The following is an 18,460-nucleotide window of genomic DNA, read 5'->3' as shown; positions in this document are numbered from 1 at the left end:
GAGTTGGGATTCTTTGAGGAGCTGCTTCTCTAGATAGGCCCTGTCCTAGGCACTGGGGACACGGCAGTGGACAAAACAGTCGTGCCCACCGGAACCTGAGAGAAGGCAAAAAACAATCAAGTTCCTAGGTAATAGATATCAGGTAGTGATGAATGCTATGAAAAAAGACGAAGTCAAGGAGGAGAGTAGAGAAGATGTTGGGAGACCTCTTAGATCAGGTAAATTTTGGGAAGATCCTGAATAGAATGAGTGAGCCATGGGGGATGCTGTAGGGAAGGAATAAGGCAGAAAGCAGGCAAAGCAGAGGTTCTGCATGGTGGAATTGTAGCAATTGAACAAAGCTGGGTATCATTATTACCCCATTTTACAGATGAAGGAACTGGACAGTGACTGTGAAGACGCATTCCTTAGTCCCTGCTGTCTTTAATGTCCATCCTCTAGGCCTGCGTGGAGGACACGGTGACCCCCATCACCTTGCGTCTCAACTTCTCCCTGGTGGGCAAGCCTATACTTTCCTTTGGAAATCTCCGGCCTATGTTGGCTATGGATGCTCAGAGATATTACACAGCCTCTGTAAGTCTTGGTTTTGTAATCTTCCAGAAGGGAGTGGAGGGTGTAGACTCCAGACCTTGAGGAAAACCCTGCTTTGCCTTCCCTCTCAGCTCCCCTTTGAGAAGAATTGTGGAACTGACCATGTCTGTCAGGATGACCTTGGCATCTCCTTTGGCTTCTCAGGGTGAGCTACCACTCCCTTAGACCCGTCCTGGTTCCCCAGCTCCTCTTCTGGAGCCTGGGACTCTTTCCCTGGCTCTCCCTAACATTTCTAGCCTGTGCTCAGAAAGACCTCCTCTTCCCTGTTTCTCCTCTACCTCCCCACTCTGTGTTTCATCTCCAGACCATTTCTAGCCCCAATTCCAGGATTATCTTCTGCCCTCTACCCCAACACCTAGCTTGAAGACCCTGTTGGTGGGGAGTACCCTGGAGCTGAATATGACAGTGATGGTGTGGAATGATGGTGAGGACTCCTATGGAACCACAGTCACCTTCTTCTACCCTCCAGGGTTGTCTTATCGACGTGTGACAGAGAGCAAGGTATTTCTTTCTGGGGAATAAAGCATCTGATGCCTGGAGATCAGCAGAAACTCCTGTGCTGGGTTCAAAGCCCAGGAGGGTGCTGCCATTGCTTGGCAGCCTCTTGTAAGCCAAGAGGTCTAGGTTGTTCATGGTTGGGTGATGGATTTAGTCATGTTTCTGGGGCTTGCTTTGCCTCATAATGTGTTCAACTCTGGGTATTGCATTTTAGAGACATTGACTATTAGGAATGAGTTCTCACAAGGCTGCTAATGTGGAGAGAGAGGGGACTCTGCCTTAAATTTCTTCGTATTCCACATCATACCAATATTCCTTTGAAAGAAAACATATCTCTACCATCAAATATTTTAAAACATTGTTCTGTATAAGAAAGAGTTGAATTTATCACTAACTCTAGTTAAGGGTTTTGCATACCTTGATAACCAAACCTGTCTGTATGCCTGATGCACAGCAAAGCCAATCACTGAGACATTGAATTTGAAGCAAGGAAAGAATTTATTGAAGAGACAGCCAAACCAGGAGACAGGAAAGCCAGCCTCAAAACTACCTCCTCTAAGTGGGAGAGTCAGAGATATTTATTTATTTATTTTTACTTTTATTTTTATTAATTTTATTTATTTCTTTTCAGTGTAACAGAATTCATTGTTTATGCACCACACCCAGTGCTCCATGCAATACGTGCCCTCCGTAAGGGGAGATGAACTATGAGAGACTATGGACTCTGAAAAACAATCTGAGGGTTTTGAAGGGGCGAGGGGTGGGAGCTTGGGGGAGCCAGGTGGTGGGTATGACAGAGTCAGAGATTTTTAAGGCAAATATAAAAGGATCTGGTTAGATCCTTTTGATCTGTTTAGGGGAGAGGAGTTTAGGGATGTGACTTCAGAATAGATAAAGGAAATTACTAAGTAGGGGAGGGTTGATTTTGTTATCTCTGCCTGCTAAAAGCTTCTGTATGTATTTTCATGCAATCCATAACCAGAAAATGGCATCCTTAACACGATCAGAGGGTGGGGTTTTAGGACTTTCTAGGTCAAAAGTTCATCCATTGGACACTTGTGCATGTTCAGAGACAGTGTTCCTGACTGGTTTTGGTCATTTTCTCAGTGAAGTCTTGAGTAAGACAACTAAATCAATATTCTGCTATCATGGTGTCAGGCAAGATTCTATAGAACCTGAGTGGCAGGCTGTATTCTGAGAACAAGCAGATCTGGGTAAAAAGTTGCTGTTACACTTATTAATCCCATTAACCCTTTGGTTACTGGTTTCTACTTCCACTGTCTTTTGATCATTCCTCATTCTTGAGGGAATTGGGAAGATGACTGCTTTAGCTATTTCCTGCTGAAATAGTGTGGAAACCAGGGTTAGAGGAATGGAAACTTTTCGTACTCACCTGGAAATATTCCTTTGTTCCAGTTTGTAAGCCAACATTCTGCATTATCAGTATTTTTGTACTTTTTTTGTTTTTGTACAACATTTTATACTACATTTTATGATTAAGTAGCAAAGAAGAAGAGTTAAGAATATGGATATTCTACATATCCTAGGAAAATTGACCTAATTTTTTGGAGGATCCAAGAAAATAACACTGAAAACCAGTCCAAATCTGAATCTGTGACTTCAGGGGAGATTTATGGTAACCAAGTAGCTCATGTTCTTATTTTGTGAGGACAAACTTCAAATTTCTGAGGAAGTATTAATATATGTACTGTAGGATGAATTAGCTTCTACACAAACACATTGCTCTACTAAAATATAATCTAAAGCAGGGTACCTGGGTGGCTCAGTGCATTAAGCCTCTGCCTTCAGCTCAGGTTATCATCCCAGTCTACTGGGATTGAGCCCCACATTGGACTCTCTGCTCAGCAGGAAGCCTGATTCCCCCCTCTCTCTGCCTGCTTCTCTGCCTATTTGTGATCTCTCTCTGTCAAATAAATAAATAAAATCTTAATATATAATCTAAAGCAATTATATTATCTTAAACAATATTCTGGCCAAAGGGTCTAAGGCCTTTTGTTGGGCTGTTTGTCTTGGGCAGTTTCATTTGCTATAATTTCTAAAGTTATTGAAAAATTTCAAATTGTATTTCCATGTGATACCATTGCCCACCATGGCAGTAATGTTCTCCTAAACATGTATCCTAAACATGTACCCAATTCCATCTTCTTGATTTCTGGGAAGATGATCAGAATACTTTGTGATTTCTCTTTTTAACCTGAGAATAGTTGATAGTACTGGTCCAATGGCTGATTTAATTAGAATTACATATGAAAAAAAGGGATGACCAAATATCCTAAAAGACAAGTACCTTCCATGCTCCAGCCATTTAATAATTCATATTGCCAAGGGAAGTGTTGATATCCACAGACAAAAATGTAACATGGGGGTTCATATAGCACTTCTCTTAATTTATTGGGGCGAATACATTCACTATGTAGAATCATTGAAGGTATCATTTGAAACTAAGGAGAATATAGTTAAGTTTGGTATAATTGGTAAAAGGTTATACAGGAAGAAGTGTGGGGGCCTCATGTGGTCAAGTTCATTTACTCTACAGTATCGTATAGAGAGAAGTAGGACAAGATGAGTAACTTTTGTTAAGACATGATGGGTATTAAGGAGGGCATGTATTGCATGGAGCACTGGGTGTTATACATACGCAATGAATCATGGAGCATTACATCAAAAACTAATGATGTACTGTATGGTGACTAACATAACATAATAAAAACTGAAAAAAAGATTAAATTTTAAAAATTTAATTTTTTTTTTCATTCTTTCAATTATTTAATAAATGTTTAGAGAGTTCCTATTAAGTACCAGGCACAATACTAGTTTCTTTCTTTTTAAAAATTTGTCTTATTTTTAAAGTGTTCCAAGATTCATTGTTGGTGCACCACACCCAGTGCTCCATGCAATATGTGCCCTCCTTAATACTCATCACCAGGCTCACCTAACCCCCACCCCTCCCCTCCAAACCCTTCAGTTTGTTTCTCAGAGTCCACAGTCTCTCATGCTTCATCTCCCCCTCTTGTTACCCCCTATTCACTTTTCCTTTCCTTTTCCTAATGTCCTCCGTGTTATTCCTTACGCTCCACAAATAAGTGAAACCATATAATAATTGACTATATCTGATTGACTTATTTCACTCAGCAAGATCTCCTCCAGTCCTGTCCATGTTGCTACAAAAGTTGGGTATTCATCCTTTCTGATGGCTCTGTAATATTCCATTGTATATATGGACCACATCTTCTTTATCCATTCATCTGTTGAAGGGCATCTTCACTCTTTCCACAGTTTGGTGATTGTAGCCATTGTTGCTATGAACTCTTGGGGGTCTCTGTGGCCCTTCTTTTCACTACATCTGTATCTTTGGGGTAAATACCCAGTAGTGCAATGGCAGGGTCATAGGGTAGCTCTATTTTTAATTTTTTGATGAATCTCCACACTGTTTTCCAAAGTGGCTGCACCAACTTACATTCCCACCAACAGTTTAAGAGGGTTCCCTTTTCTCTATATCTTTTCTGACACTTGTTGTTTCTGGTCCCATTGATTTTGGCCATTCTAACTGGTGTAAGGTGGTATCTCAGTGTGGGGTTTTGATTTGAATCTCCCTGATGGCTAATGATGATGAGCATTTTTTCATATGTCTGTTAGCCATTTGTATGTCTTCATTGGAGAAGTGTCTATTCATGTCTTCTGCCCATTTTTTTTTTTTTTTGACATGATTATCTGTTTTGTGTGTGTTGAGTTTGAGGAGTTCTTTAACGATCTTGGACATCAGCCCTTTGTCTGTATTGTCATTTGTGAATATCTTCTCCCATTCCATGGGTTGCCTCTTTGTTTTGTGGGCTGTTTCCTTTGCTGTGTGTGAGCTATTGATCTTGAGGAAGTCCCAAAAGTTCATTTTCGCTTTTGTTTCCTTTGCCTTTGGAGACATATCTTGAAAGAAGTTCCTGTGGCTGATGTCAAAGAGGTTACTGCCTATGTTCTCTAGGATTCTGATGAATTCCTGCCTCACCTTGAGGTCTTTATAAAAAAATTTATTTATTTTCAGTATAACAGTATTCATTGTTTTTGCACCACCCCCAGTGCTCCATGCAATCCGTGCCCTCTATAATACCCACCACCTGGTTCCCCCAACCTCCCACCCCCCTGACACTTCAATCTCCTCAGATTGTTTTACAGAGTCCATAGTCTCTCATGGTTCACCTCCCCTTCCAATTTCCCTCAACTCCCTTCTCCTCTCTAACTCCCCTTGTCCTCCATGCTATTTGTTATGCTCCACAAATAAGTGAAACCATATGATAATTGACTCTGTCTGCTTGACTTATTTCACTCAGCATAATCTCTTCCAGTCCTGTCCATGTTGATACAAAAGTTGGGTATTCATCCTTTCTGATGGAGGCATAATACTCCATAGTATATATGGACCACATTTTTCTTTATCCATTCGTTCATTGAAGGGCATCTTGGTTCTTTCCACAGTTTGGCAACTGTGGCCATTGAGTTTATCTTTGTGTTTGGTGTAAGAGAATGGTCAAGTTTCATTCTTCTACACATAGCTGTCCAATTTTCCCAGCACCATTTATTAAGAGACTGTCTTCTTTCCATAGGATATTTTTTCCTGCTTTGTCGAAGATGATTTGACCATAGAGTTGAGGGTCCATATCTGGACTCTCTATTCTGTTCCACTGGTCTGTGTGTCTGTTTTTATGTCAGTTCCATGCTGTCTTGGTGATCACAGCTTTGTATAAAGCTTGAAATCAGGCAGTGTGATGCCCCCAGTTTTTTTTTTTTTTTTCAACATTTCCTTAGCAATTCAGGGTCTCTTCTGGTTCCATACATATTTTAGGATTGTTTGCTCCAGCTCTTTGAAAAATGCCAGTGGAATTTTTATTGGAATGCCATTGAAAGTATAGATTGCTCTAGGCAGTATAGACATTTTAACAATGTTTATTTTTCCGATCCATGAGCATGGAATGGTCTTCCATCTTTTTGTGTCTTCTTCAATTTCTTTCATGAGTGTTCTGTAGTTCCTTGAGTACAGATCCTTTACCTTTTTAGTTAGGTTTATTCCCAGGTATCTTATGGTTCTTTGTGCTCTAGTAAATGGAATCGATTCTTTAATTTCCCTCTCTGTATTTTCATTGTTAGTGTATAAGAAAGCAACTGATTTCTGTACATTGATTTTGTATCCTGTCACATTACTGAATTGCTGAATGAGTTCTAATAGTTTGGGGGTGGAGTCTTTTGGGTTTTCCATATAAAGTATCATGTCATCTGTGAAGAGGGAGAGTTTGACTTCTTCATTGCCAATTTGGATACCTTTTATTTCTCTTTGTAGTCTGATTCCTGTTGCTAGGACTTCTAGTACTATGTTGAACAATAGTGGTGAGAGTGAGCATCCTTGTCGTGTTCCTGATTTTAAGGGAAAGGCTCTCAGCTTTACCCCGTTGAGAATAATACCTGCTGTGGGCTTTTCATGGATAGTTTTTATGATATTGAGGAATGTTTCCTCTATCCTTACACTCTGAAGAGTTTTAATCAGGAAAGGATGCTATATGTTTTTTTCTGCATCAATTGAGAGGACCATATGGTTCTTCTCTTTCCTCTTATTAATGTGTTCAGTCACATTGATTGATTTGTGAATGTTGAGCCACCTTTGCATCCCAGGGATAAATCCCACCTAGTCATGGTGAATAATCCTCTTAATGTACTGTTGGATCCTATGGCTAAGATTTGGTGAGTATTTTGGCATCCATTTTCATCAGGGATATTGGTCTGAAATTCCCTTCCTGATGGGATCTTTGCCTGGTTTTGGATCAGGGTAATGCTGGCCTCAAAGAATGAGTTTGGAAGTTTTCCTTCTGTTTCTATTTTTTGAAAGAGTTTCTGGAGAATAGGTATGATTTCTTCCTTAATTATTTGGTACAATTCCCCTGGGAATCCATCAGGTCCTAGAATCTTGTTTTTTGGGAGGTTTTTGATCACTGCTTCACTCTTGTTACTGATTATTGGTCTATTCAGACTGTCAATTTTTTTTTTTCTCTTTCAGTCTTGGTAGTTTATGGATTTCCGGGAAGGCATCCATTTCTTCTAGGTTGTTTAACTTATTGCCATATAGCTGTTGATAATTATTTCGGATGATTTCTATTTTCTTGGGGTTAGTTGTGATATCTCTCCTTTCGTTCATAATTTTACTTATCTGAGTCCTTTCTCTTTTCTTTTGGATAAGTCTGGTCAGTGATTTATCGATCTTATTAATTCTTTCAAAGAATCACCTTCTAGTTTCATTGATCTGTTCTATTATTATACTTCTGGCTTCTATACCAGTGATCTCTGCTCTAATATTAATTATTTCTCTTCTCCTGCTTAGTTTAGTTTTTGTTCTTTCTCCAGTTCTTTAAGGTGTAAAGTTAGTTTGTGTATTTGAGATTTTTCTTTTCTTTTCTTTTCTTTTTTTTTGGAGTGAGGCTTGGATGGCTATGTATTTTCTACTTAGGACCACCTTTGCCATATCCCATAGGTTTGGGACCGATGTGTTTTCATTCTCATTGGTTTCCATGAGTTGTTTAAGTTCTTCTTTGATTTCCCAGTTGATCCAAACATTCTTGATCAGGTTGGCCTTTAGCTTCCAAGTGTTTGAATTCCTTCCAATTTTTTTTCTTGTTATTGAGTTCCAGTTTTAAAGCATTGTGGTCTGATAATGTGCAGAGAATAATCTCAATCTTTTGGTATCAGTTGAGCCCTGATTTGTGACCCAGTATGTGGTCTGTTCTGGAGACTGTTCCCTGTATGCTCAGGAACAATGAGTATTCTGTTGGGTTAGGGTATAATGTTCTGTATATATCTGTGAGGTCCATTTGGTCCAGGGTGTCATTCAAAGCTCTTGTTTCTTTTTTGATCTTAGTTGACCTGTCTATTGCTGAGAGGAGAATGTTGGAGTCTCATACAATTAACATATTATTATCGATATGTCTCTATTTTGGTTAACAGTTGGTTTATGTAGTTGGGTGCTCCCATGTTGGGGGCATAGATACTTACAATTGTTAGATCTTCTTGGTAGAGAGACCCTTTAAGAATGATATAGTGTCTTTCTGTATCTCTAACTACAGTCTTTAGCTTAAAGTCTAATTTGTCTGATATGAAAATTGCTACCGGAGCTTTCTTTGGGGTATGTTGGCATGAAAAATAGTACCCCATCCCTTCACTTTCAGTCTGGATGTATCTTTAGGTTCAGAACGAGTCTCTTGTAGACAGCATATGGATGGATCCTGTCATTTCATCCAATTTGCAATCCTGTGCCATTTCATGGGAGCATTTAGGCTGTTCATGTTGTGAGTGATTATTGAAAGATAAGATTTTATTTTCATCGTGTTGCCTGTAAAGTCTTTGTTTCTATAGATTGTCTCTGTAAATTTCTGATGTATATCACTCTTCATGTCTTTCTCTTTTACAGGAAACCCCCCCAATATTTCTTGTAGGGCTGGGTTGGTGATCATATTCTTTCAGTTTCTGCCATTCTTAGAAGCTCCTTGTCACCCCATCCATTCTGAAGGACAGCCTTGCTGGATAAAATATCCTTCTCATTTAGTACCCTGAATATGTCTTTCCAGCTCTTTCTGGCTTTCCAGGTCTCTGTGGAGAGGTCTGATATTATTCTGATATTCCTCCTCCCTCTGTACATATAAATCTCTTCCCCCTTGGTGCTTTCAAGATTGTTTCCTTGGATTTAAGATTTGCGAATTTTAGTATTGTATGTGATGACATTGGTCTCTTCTTGATCTTGGGAGGGGTCCTCTGTGCCTCTTGGACATGAATGCTTGTCTCCTTCCCGAGATTACGGAAGTTCTCAGTTATGATTTGTTGAAATCTCTCTCTCTCTCTCTCTCCACCCACTCAGGGATTCCAATAATGCTGATATTGGAACATTTAATTGAGTCATTAATCTCTCTCCATCTGATCTCATGGGCTTTAATCTGTTTTTCCCATGCCTCCTCCATCTCCTTCTTTTCTATCATCTTATCTTCTAGCTCACTAATTTTTTTCTTCTGCCACGTTTGCCCTGGCAATTAGAGTATCAATTTAGACTGCATTTCATTCATAACATTTTAAAGTTTGGCCTGATGAGACCCTATATTGTCATTAATATTTTTCCCAAGCCTAGATACTGACTTACTAATTGTTACTCTGAAGTCTATTTCTGACATCTTGGTTTTATCCATGTCCATTCTTTTTTTGGGTTCCTCCTCTTAGTCATTCTCCTTAGGGGCAGTTGAGGGAATGTACAGAGTCCAAAGTATTGACCATGACCCAGCAAGATGTACCTGTTTTATAGGGAACTTAGGGTTGTCGTTTTCTTGTTCTCCATCCTATCTTCTGGTGGAGGGGATTGGTGCACTGTTACTCAGGCATCCCTGTTTGGGCAGAGTTGTACTGCCCCCTATGGCGAGGAGATGGACTCAGTGAAAACTGGGGCTTTTGTTTTCTGGTACTGGACAAATGGATAAGGAAGATGTGGTCCATATACACTATGGAGTATTATGCCTCCATCAGAAAGGACGAATACCCAACTTTTGTAGTAACATAGATGGGACTGGAAGAGATTATGCTGAGTGAAATAAGTCAAGCAGAGAGAGTCAATTATCATATGGTTTCACTTATTTGTGGAGCATAACAAAAAGCATGAAGGACATGGGGAGTTAGAAGGGGGTTGGGAGAAATTGGAAGGGGAGGTGAACCACGAGAGACTATGGACTCTGAAAAACAATCTGAGGGGTTTGAAGTGGCAGGGGGGTGGGAGGTCGGGGTACCAGGTGGTGGGTATTATAGAGGGCATGGATTGCATGGAGCACTGGGTGTGGTGCAAAAATAATGAATACTGTTATGCTGAAAATAAATAAATGAAAAAAAGAGTTAAATCATTGAAAAAAAGACATATAAATGGACAACAAACATATGAATCAGGGGTCAGGGAAATACAAATCAAAACCACAATGTGATGCAACTTCACACCAGTTGGAGTGGCTAAAATTAACAAGATAGGAAATAACAGATGTTGGTGAGGATGTGGAGAAAGGGGAACCCTCTTACGCTGTTGGTGGAAATGTAAACTGGCATAGCCACTCTCCAAAACAGTATGGAGGTTCCTCAAGAAGTTAAAAATGGAGCTACCCTATGACCCAGAAATTTTACTTCTAGGTATTTATCCAAAGGATACAAACATAGTAATCTGAAGGGGCACCTGCACCCAATTGTTTATGGCAGCAATGTCCACAATAACCAAACTATGGAAACAGCACAGGTGTCCATCAACAGATGAATGGATAAAGAGTATGTGGTATATCTATAATGGAATATTACTCAACCATCAAAAAAGAATGAAATTTTGTCATATGTGATGATGTGGTTGGAACTAGAGGGTACTATGCTAAGCAAAATAAGTCAGAAAAATAGATACCATATAATTTCACTCATATGTGGAATTTAAGAAATAAAAGCAATGAACATAGTGGAAGGGAAGGAAAAATAAAATAAGATGAAAACAGAAAGGGAGTCCAACCATGAGAGGCTCTTAACTATGGGAAAGAAACTGAGGGTTGCTAGAGGGGAAGTGGGTTGGGGGTATGGGGTAAGTAGGTGATTGGCTTTAAGGAGGGCACTGGATGTAGTGAGCACTGGGTTAGTTATACGTAACTGATAAATCACTAGATTCTACCCCTGAAACTAATAATATGGTATATGTTCACTAAATTGGATTTAAATAAAAAATTTTAAAAAAAGAAATGCAAAAAAACCCCCTTATCTGTTGATGACATACATTAAAGTATTTCTGGATAAAATGATGTGATATTCAGAATGTGCTTTAAATTTTTCAGGAAAAAAGTGGCAAAGAGCTGAATAAAGCTGAGTGAAATAAGTCAAGCAGAGAGAGTCAATTATCATATGGTTTCACTTATTTGTGGAGCATAACAAATAACATGGAGGACATGGGGAGTTAAAGAGGAGAAGGGAGTTAGGGTAAATTGGCAGGGGAGGTGAACCATGAGAGACTATGGACTCTGAAAAACAATCTGAGGGGTTTGAAGTGTCGGGGGGGGGGTGGGAGGTCGGGGTACCAGGTGGTGGGTATTATAGAGGGCATGGATTGCATGGAGCACTGGGTGTGGTGCAAAAATAATGAATACTGTTATGCTGAAAATAAATAGATTTAAAAAATGGAAATACAAACAAACAAACAAACAAACGAAAAAGAGTAGAAAAATGCTAGTAATTAAAATTGAGTGATGGGAACATGGGCGTTACTTTCCTAGTCTCTCTCTACCCTACTAAGTATGTTTCAAAATTTCCATAATAAAAAGCCTTTTAAAAAGAACAGTAAAGAAAAAGGGGGTAGACTCTAATAAATCTGGCATTTCTATTAGGAAGAAGTTTGACCGAATAGTGTCTAAATATTTTTATTTTATTTTATTTTTAGTGTGAGGATTTTTTTAAAAAACATAATCTGAAGGTAGATACTTCACTGAAGGTAGAAACTATCACTACTTCATGGAGTCTCTTTGGAATATGAACAGATGCTCACCTGTTTTTTTTCCACCTGTTCTTGCCTAGAACCAGCTGCAGCCACACTCCCCACGCCTGACCTGTGATGGCAACCCAGCCCAGGGCCAGGGTACTCAGAGCACTCGCTGCAGCATCAACCACCTCATCCTCCATGAGGGTGCCCGGGTTAGCTTTGCTTGTGTCCACCCCCAGCTCCCCTGCCCTCACCCTATCTCATTCCCTATAACCTCCCTCATTACTGCCTCTTCCTCAGATCACTTTCCTGGTCACCTTTGATGTCTCCCCCAAGGCCATGCTCGGGGACCGGCTGCTTCTGACCGCTAATGTGAGCAGGTGAGCTGGGCGAATTTAGATCTCCTTGCACCTTGCCTCCTCCTCTGGGATGTTTACCAACTAGGCTCCTCCTCTTTCTCCAGTGAAAATAACACTCCCAGGACCAGCAAGAGCACCTTTCAGATGGAGCTCATGGTGAAGTATGCCATCTACACCGTGATTAGCAGGTACCATAACATGACTTCTCCACTCTGATGGGTCTAGGCAAGTGTTGCAGCCACTGCAGCAGTTGAACACCCGAGACATTCAGGTTTTATCATCACCCTTTCTATTGGTAGATGATCAAGTATTGAGTGTTTATTGTGAGCTTGTTATGATGATAATAATTGTGATATTATTATCATTACATCATACGTTTAATAGAGATTATGGGTCCTTTAAAAAAATTATTCATTTCACACATGCACACACAGCACAAGTAGGCAGAGTATAGGCAGAAGGAGAGGGAGAATCAGGCTCCTCACTGAGTAGAGAGTCCACTGTGGGGCTCGATCCCAGGTGGGATCATGACCCAAGCTGAAGGCAGATGCTTAAACAACTGAGCCACTCAGATGTCCTGAGGTTATGGTTCTTAGAAGTTTTTCTTAAAAGTACCAAGATTGTCCTGGGTTTCCTGAGACATATGAGACATTTTCCAGTCTTAAAGTTTTTACAGCTTTGTTGGGGAGGGAGTTTACCCTGATCCAAGGTAGAATCTCATCAATGACCTCTCTGTGGTTCTGTACCCTGAAGCTATTATGAATTCCCAAGAGCAGCTAGAGACTCCTTTCAGGGAGGCCTCAGCTAAATGTTGAAAAGTCCATAACTTTGAGCTTAGCCAGTGATTCTCAAAGGAGACCTTGGCATTTGGATAAGACAATTCTTCATTGCAAGGAACAGATGTACACCACATAGGTCTTTTAGAACTGCTATTCCTCCTTTTCCCAGTTCCCTTTGGGAGGTATAGGAAGAAATGAACTGCTTGCTGCAGAAGCCGAGTGTCAGGGAGAAGGTAGATAAAAGAAAGACCTTAAAATGCTGCTCCAGGGTATTTACCCCAAAGATACAGATGTCGTGAAAAGAAGGGCCATCTGTACCCCAATGTTCATAGCAGCAATGGCCACGGTCGCCAAACTGTGGAAAGAACCAAGATGCCCTTCAACGGACGAATGGATAAGGAAGATGTGGTCCATATACACTATGGAGTATGATGCCTCCATCAGAAAGGACGAATACCCAACTTCTGTAGCAACATGGACGGGACTGGAAGAGATTCTGCTGAGTGAAATAAGTCAAGCAGAGAGAGTCAATTATCATATGGTTTCACTTATTTGTGGAGCATAACAAATAGCATGGAGGACATGGGGAGATAGAGAGGAGAAGGGAGTTGGGGGAAATTGGAAGGGGAGGTGAACCACGAGAGACTATGGACTCTGTAAAACAATCTGAGGGTTTTGAAGGGGCGGGGGGTGGGAGGTCGGGATACCAGGTAGTGGGTATTATAGAGGGCACGGATTGCATGGAGCACTGGGTGTGGTGCAAAAATAATGAATACTGTTATGCTGAAAATAAATAAATTTAATTAAAAAAATGAAAAAAAAAATGCTGCTCCAGGAGGGATAATAGATGAGTTGTTTAAAATTTAGGAGTCAAGTAATATATTTGAGCATATACCTTCCTTCTGTAAATACCTTCCTAGCATTTGCTGTGTTCTAAGACAGGGCTATATTTGCTTTATATAAATTCATTTAACATTCAACAAAGGTTTATTGAGCCTCTATTATGTATAATCAAAACCAGATGTAACGACCTGTCCTTGTGTGATGTGTACACTCATGATGTACAACAAACCCATGTGGCTTAGTATGGGTACATTCTGTTGTACAAGTTCTGTCCTTGTGACTCATTGGACATCCTCTTCCACCCAGTTTCACATTCTAATTCACACTTCCATACCAGGAGCTCTCAGCAGCCTGGCCAGGTGCATGCTCTGAGCTTGCTTACTAGAGTGTGCACTGGGGACCCATATGCAGGGTACACTACATCTAAGTGTATGTGGCTCTACAGTTCAGTTGTGCTCTGCTGATCCAACTCTGTGGGTGGGGATGTTCAGAGAGGCCCTTAAGATGAAGCTGGGGCATTTGGGGGGAGTTGCTCACAGAAGAGGGATGAGAATTCAGAATAGAAGTAGTCTAGATTTAGGACTGTGCTGGCAAAGGACAGATACTTAAGAAGTAGAGCAAGAAGGGGTGGGGGTGAGACCACATGTTCAAGGGACCAGGCTGGCCACTGGGTCTCCAAACATGGGTCTGGGAAGGCCTCAGGAGGAATTGTTACACTGAGATCTAGCCAACAGTCTACTGTTAGACCTTCCCTCACCTCTAAGCTCCAATCCCAGAAAAGCCAAGGAAACAGGAGATGAGAAAAGGCCTGTGGGAGGCCAGACAAGGGTAGTGTTCAGTAGACATTTGTCAACAGCATCAGCATAAATCTCTCCAAAATTCTACTGTGTCTCACATGCATATCTAGTATTCTCTGTGCCCATGAAAGCCTGAAAGGGAAACAGTCACAGGGAGGGATGGCCTGGCCTATGCTTTCCAGTGAGTCAATGACATAGTTCTGGGTCCATTTCACTGTAGTCTCTGCCCAGTCCCCTGGTTAGTTTCCTCTGTTGGGAGCTCTTTTTGAGAATCTTGCACCCAGTCTGAAGCCCAGTCCTGCTCCATAAACACTCCCATTATCCAACATCAGTAATAGACTTCATTGAAGACCACCCCAAGACCCCAGTGACTACCTATCCTGTGATGCTTCTAGCCAGAACTCTTTAGGAGGCCCTCATGGGACCTCAAATTCATCCATGCCTTTTCTCTCACCAGCCTTGAACAGTCCACCAAGTACCTCAACTTCTCAGCCTCAGACCAGGAGGAAAGCAGCCAAGCTCAGCATAAATACCAGGTAAGTGATGATGACTCAGGACTGGGGGCTATGGCAGGGACCTGGTATCCAATAATTAGGGAGAGAAATGGGTTTTGACATGGTCTTTGCCCTCACTGTCCTCTGTGCAGGTGAACAACTTGGGACAGAGGGACCTGCCTATCAGCATCATCTTCTCTGTGCCTGTGAAGCTGAATGGGGTACCTGTGTGGACACAATTAGAGGTCTTCCACCCCCAGGTACTCCAGGACTGTGTACAGCTCATGTAGTTTACCTGGATTCTCTCTGTCCCTCATGAATTCCCAATGACCCCATTGAAATGCTTGCTTTGTATTTTCCTAGAATCCCTCCATTCAGTGCTCTTCAGAGAGAATAGTTCACACAAAGTCTGACTTCCTGACCAAAAATCAGAAGAGTTATGTGCTGGTAAGGAGGGTTACGGGCCATTTCCACTTGAAGCCACACTTCAGAGGAATTTAATTCAGGAATCAATATTATATTCAGATGGCTGTCTGCTGAACAATCCTCTTGAATTCAAATGTGGCTACTCCTCTCATCAGTCAGTTTAATGCTGTCTTCTACCTTTAAAACCACCTATATCTAGCCTCGTGTTACTTCTCTATTCCTAGGACTGCTCCATTGCTGACTGTCTGAGGTTCTGTTGTGACCTCCCTTCCTTTGGCATCCAGGAGGAACTTGACTTCATCCTGAAGGGCAACATCAGTTTTGGTTGGGTCAGCCAGGTGTGTGGGCCCAACAGCAGAGTCTCTTCCCTGAATCCAGGTGGACCATATGTGTCTGTGGCCACCCACAAACCAGGACTTTACTTGACCTCTGAGCCTTTCCCAGAGATAGTCCCCAGCTCTGCCCCTCTGTATTGCAGACATTGCAGAAGAAGGTATCTGTGGTGAGTGTGGCTGAAATCACGTTCAACAGATCCGTGTATTCCCAGCTTCCAGGACAGGAGGCATTCTTGAGAGCTCAGGTAGTGACCATGTAGTAGGAGTGGCCAGGCTGGTAAGAGGGCTCTTAATGCTAAATCTGTGGTGCTGTGTGGGAGGCTCAGAAGCCTGGAGGGAGGAAGGATGAATGTCCATCAGCAGGAAATCTGTCCCTAAGCCCATGAGTGCTTCTATATCCCACCTTTTGGAGAAAAGGAAGGAGGGGAGGGAGCTAAAGTTTGGTGAACCTAGAAAGAGTCTGGGAGAGGAAGAGTTCTGATACTTTCTGATAAGGTCATCTCCACTCCAGATGGAGACGGTGCTGGAGAAGTATGAGGTCTACAATCCTATCCCCATCATTGTGGGCAGCTCTGTGGGAGGACTGCTGCTGTTGGCTCTCATCACAGCCGTCCTGTACAAGGTGAGACTTTTCCACTCTCTTCTTCCTGTCTTTTGTACTGCCTTCCTCACTACATGTTTCTTTTAATGGCAAATATTAACATAAAAACAGTGGCCTGGATTAGGTGTTGACACCACCACTGATTCTGTCTGTAGCTGTAGGCAGTGTCTGGTCCATGCTGGACCTTGATTTCTTGTTCTGAAGGTGATTCCACCTAGTTCACAAATCGTGGTAAAGTCTAAATGACCCAGTATGTCCAAAGATTCTAGTACAGTGCTTGAACATAGAGTAGATGTTCCAGAAATGGTGATCCCTCTCCCCTGAGCCATCTCTTTTCCTCTCTTCCACTGGGTTTCCTAATCCTTTTTTCCTTCCTCCCCCACAGGTTGGCTTCTTCAAGCGTCAGTATAAAGAAATGATGGCAGAAGCAAGTGGACAGACTGTCCCAGAACATGGGACTTCTGACCCTCAAGTTGCCCAATAAGAAACTACCTCCTATTGTCCCTTGAACCTGTTATCTTCTGAGAAGCTTTCTTGTTCTCTTACAACCACCAAAGTTAGGCCTACAGGAGGAGAAATGCTCCACATGAGTGAGGCTAAGGTCAAGCTGATTTCTCCCTTTGGGAGGATGCAGTGTGTCCACACTACATGCCTTGCCTGGGGAGGGCTATTTGTCCTGTCAAGGTTGTAATTGGAAACCCCAAAACGGGATTCTAACCATGCCCACATGCCATGACTTGCTCTGTGCCTCCCCATCATCCTTATTCCTAGTAAAATCCTGTCAATATTAGCCCTTTGTCTCAGGGATCTAGGTCCAGATTTCCCAACCTGAACTGGAAATAAAATGTCTGCACACTGGAATTTGTAAACTTGGTTTTCAGGCTTTGTCAGCATTGCTAGCTGGGAAGGAGGAATAGAACCCCAGCAGAGGGGACGTTTCTGTTCTCAGTTTTTCCACATTGAGGGTGATGTTGGCTGTGGGTCTTTCATATATGGTCTTTATGATGTTGGGGTATGTTCCATCTATACCTACTTTGTTGAGAGTTTCTATTGAAAATGGATGCTGTACTTGGTCAAATGCTTATTCTGCTGGGAAGAACATATGGTTCTTATTCTTTCTTTCTTTCATTAATGTGGTATATCACCTGGATCCATTTGCAAATATTGAACCACAAATACCACTTAATCATGGCAAATGGCTCTTTTGATGTACTGTTTGATTTGATTTGCTGGTATCTTGTTGAGAATTTTTGTATCCATGTTCATCGGAGATATTGGTCTGTAATTCTTTTTATAGGGGTTTTTCTGATATTGAATAAAGGTAATACTGGTCTCATAGAAAAAAAAAAAAAAAAAGAACTCCAGCAGAGTATTGACTCAATGCCACTTGGCTCACCTAGCTCTAGCATCTCTCAGAGATCAAGAGGACCAGGGCACTTCCATATTTTGAGATTGCAAATATAGTAAATGAAGAAATGCTGAGACATAATTATAAATTTTTTTATTTAATTTAAATTTAAATGTCATTAGGTATTTAGTGCCAGTATTTAAATGTTGGCCTTAACAAATAAACATGTGTCGTTAAAACCAATGTATGTACCTTTATTGGGAAATAAGTCAAAGATCTAAAATTAAGGCCTTTTAGGGATGTAGATCCTGTATAATGATGCCCATGGTGTCCCCTAACCAATGGTGGATGCTGGCCAGCCCTGAATCCTGGGGCCAGGACAAGAATGTTAAATAAAGGGAAGGCTATTACATCCCTATATTGGGGTAACCTGGCTTCTTATTCTACTCACTTAATTCTCAAAGCTGTCACTGATGGGAAGCTAATGGAGCTGTGGCAGATGGGGATGGGGCAAGAAAAAGGCCTCTGGTGGAAAGGTCATTTGAGTGAACCAGTACACTGGTGCTTCTTACAAATCCTAGGAGGCAGTGAAGGGGACATTGTTTGCATGAGGTTAGTGACTGGCAGGCACTTTGAAGTCCTATATCAGAGATCTGCTGTCCCCAATATGGTCATTGTTACTATTATGTCTGTTACTGAGCTGGGTGTCAACACATATCACGTCATTCCCTGCCCTGAAGTGATCCCACTGTTGCTGCCATCTCCGGGCCATGTGGATGTTCTAATTAGAAACACACTCATGAAAGAAATTTAAGAAGACACAAAAAGATGGAAGACCATTCCATGCTCATGGATAGGAAGAATAAACAT

At 41.4% G+C, this 18,460-nt stretch overlaps 1 protein-coding gene across 1 annotated transcript in view; it reads left to right on the top strand.

Moving 5' to 3' along the window:
- ITGAX (integrin subunit alpha X) overlaps positions 1–17,103 on the top strand; it is a 29,339-nt gene extending 12,236 nt beyond the window's left edge. Inside the window, exons 18-30 of the mRNA XM_059154601.1 lie at positions 442–573; positions 663–736; positions 951–1,092; positions 11,704–11,820; positions 11,909–11,988; positions 12,072–12,155; positions 14,844–14,922; positions 15,033–15,140; positions 15,244–15,327; positions 15,531–15,644; positions 15,785–15,886; positions 16,153–16,263; positions 16,628–17,103. Coding sequence (XP_059010584.1) covers positions 442–573; positions 663–736; positions 951–1,092; positions 11,704–11,820; positions 11,909–11,988; positions 12,072–12,155; positions 14,844–14,922; positions 15,033–15,140; positions 15,244–15,327; positions 15,531–15,644; positions 15,785–15,886; positions 16,153–16,263; positions 16,628–16,726 — 1,326 coding nt within the window. The 3' untranslated portion in view covers positions 16,727–17,103. The remainder of the gene's footprint in view (positions 1–441; positions 574–662; positions 737–950; positions 1,093–11,703; positions 11,821–11,908; positions 11,989–12,071; positions 12,156–14,843; positions 14,923–15,032; positions 15,141–15,243; positions 15,328–15,530; positions 15,645–15,784; positions 15,887–16,152; positions 16,264–16,627) is intronic.
- Positions 17,104–18,460: the final 1,357 nt, after the last annotated feature.

The sequence above is a fragment of the Mustela lutreola genome, chromosome 17, assembly GCF_030435805.1.
Source record: "Mustela lutreola isolate mMusLut2 chromosome 17, mMusLut2.pri, whole genome shotgun sequence".
Taxonomy (NCBI): Eukaryota; Metazoa; Chordata; class Mammalia; order Carnivora; family Mustelidae; genus Mustela; species Mustela lutreola.
This window is presented reverse-complemented; position numbering and strand designations above follow the sequence as displayed.